The following is a 1,558-nucleotide window of genomic DNA, read 5'->3' on the forward strand; positions in this document are numbered from 1 at the left end:
TAAAAAATATGTATTACAAAGTAGCACGGCAAATATTCATACAAAGTGAAAGTACACTCCTTTCAATCGTTTTCAGTTCTTTTAGAGTTCCGAATGCGCATACTCAGCATGTGATTCTTTATCTTTTGGTACGATGTACAACCCTTCCGCAGTTGCCCACCGGGTACCATGTTGCGGACTGCTAAAACCGACTACTTCCATTTGTCCAGAGATTGGCCGTCCAAACGAACGTCCCGACATACCCAAATAACTGTCAGTGTCTAAATGCCGAAATCGTACTTGAGCATCACGTATCCATTCATCACTAGTGCATACCAATTCCCAATGATCCCCTGTATCGCCAACGCCATCTTCGCCATAAGCAGATACTTCCTGTTCACCCGATAATGGCGAAGAAAAGTGATGTGAGTGTAGATTCTTCTTGGTTGTCAAATGTTCTAATCTAATGGTATCACCACATTGAATAGGTTCGCCACGTTCGCAGTGATTATTTGTTGGAGCTTTTACAACCCAATGACTGTTTACATCTTCTTTTATTTCGACGCCGGTCACCGACTGTTGACCCGACCCAGATCCATATTTGACATCGTGTGAATGAAGTCTGGAGCCATAATCAGAGTTGAGAAGTTTAAATATTGAACCGCAGGTGACAAAATTAGTTTTGGCAGCTAAATTTAAAATGAATATTAGTAGTGATAACAAATCTGTGTACAAGAACAACAAATACTTAATAGAGGGCGGAAGACCAATCACGGGCGACCACATCAAACTTACCAAAAGCCGCCGGCAATATGCAGAGAAAAACAAGAGGTAACTGTATTATATTCGTCTTCATTTTCTTTCAGCGTTTTCTAATTTGTTTTATTTATTTAATCAAAATCCTTAATTTCTTCGTAACACAATAACTGATAGGAACCCCAAAAAATTGCAATTGTCAAACCCACCAAAGACACGCAAACAAATGTCAAAATATTGAACACAAAAAACGGCGGTTTCAGTGTTGCCAAATTTACTTTTTTTTTTGAGCTCAACTTGAGCACGGTGCAGCGAACAAAGGTGGCGGCGTCAGTGGTACCGCTACTTTGGTTTTGCCGATATTGACAGTAGTGGTAACTTGTAAATAAACCTTTGTTTACAAATCAGCGAAAGAGAAATTCGCATTAAAAGTTAAAAATCAGTTTAAATCGTGTTAATTTGCAATTTTTGAGTTGAAGACTGCGTAAAAACTAATAAAATGTAGTGCTGTGTGTTAAATTGCGACAGCCATCAAGATACAAGATGCGTAGATGCAAGTGTAGCGCTGGGACGAATCGCTGCATTTTGTGTACATAGGGCACGTCAAAGCCGTTCCCGAAATGTTTCTTTATTATTACATTAACAACATTTCCGCACAATGATTTTGCTTCTGCTCCAAGCAGCCTCCATTAGCAAGTTAACTTATCAATCCCGCTGAGATGCTGCCGAAGTTTTCTGTAGCAGCCTTAATTGCAAAGCAATGAAGTGCTCTAAAACGTTTGCTGAATCAGCCTCAATTGCAAGGCAATGGAGTGCACTAAAA

General features: G+C 39.7%; 1 protein-coding gene across 1 annotated transcript in view; it reads right to left on the reverse strand.

The window, feature by feature from the left end:
- LOC118745826 (stromal cell-derived factor 2-like) overlaps nt 1-956 on the reverse strand; it is a 10,667-nt gene extending 9,711 nt beyond the window's left edge. Inside the window, exons 1-2 of the mRNA XM_036479499.1 lie at nt 775-956; nt 8-668 (exon numbers count right to left, since the gene is read on the reverse strand). Of these exons, the coding sequence (XP_036335392.1) occupies nt 82-668; nt 775-835 (648 nt within the window). The 5' untranslated portion in view covers nt 836-956 and the 3' untranslated portion in view covers nt 8-81. The remainder of the gene's footprint in view (nt 1-7; nt 669-774) is intronic.
- Between the last annotated feature and the right edge of the window lie 602 nt (nt 957-1,558).

This window comes from Rhagoletis pomonella, unplaced genomic scaffold, assembly GCF_013731165.1.
Source record: "Rhagoletis pomonella isolate Grant_MI unplaced genomic scaffold, Rhpom_1.0 Rhpom_scaffold_00001, whole genome shotgun sequence".
NCBI lineage: Eukaryota > Metazoa > Arthropoda > Insecta > Diptera > Tephritidae > Rhagoletis > Rhagoletis pomonella.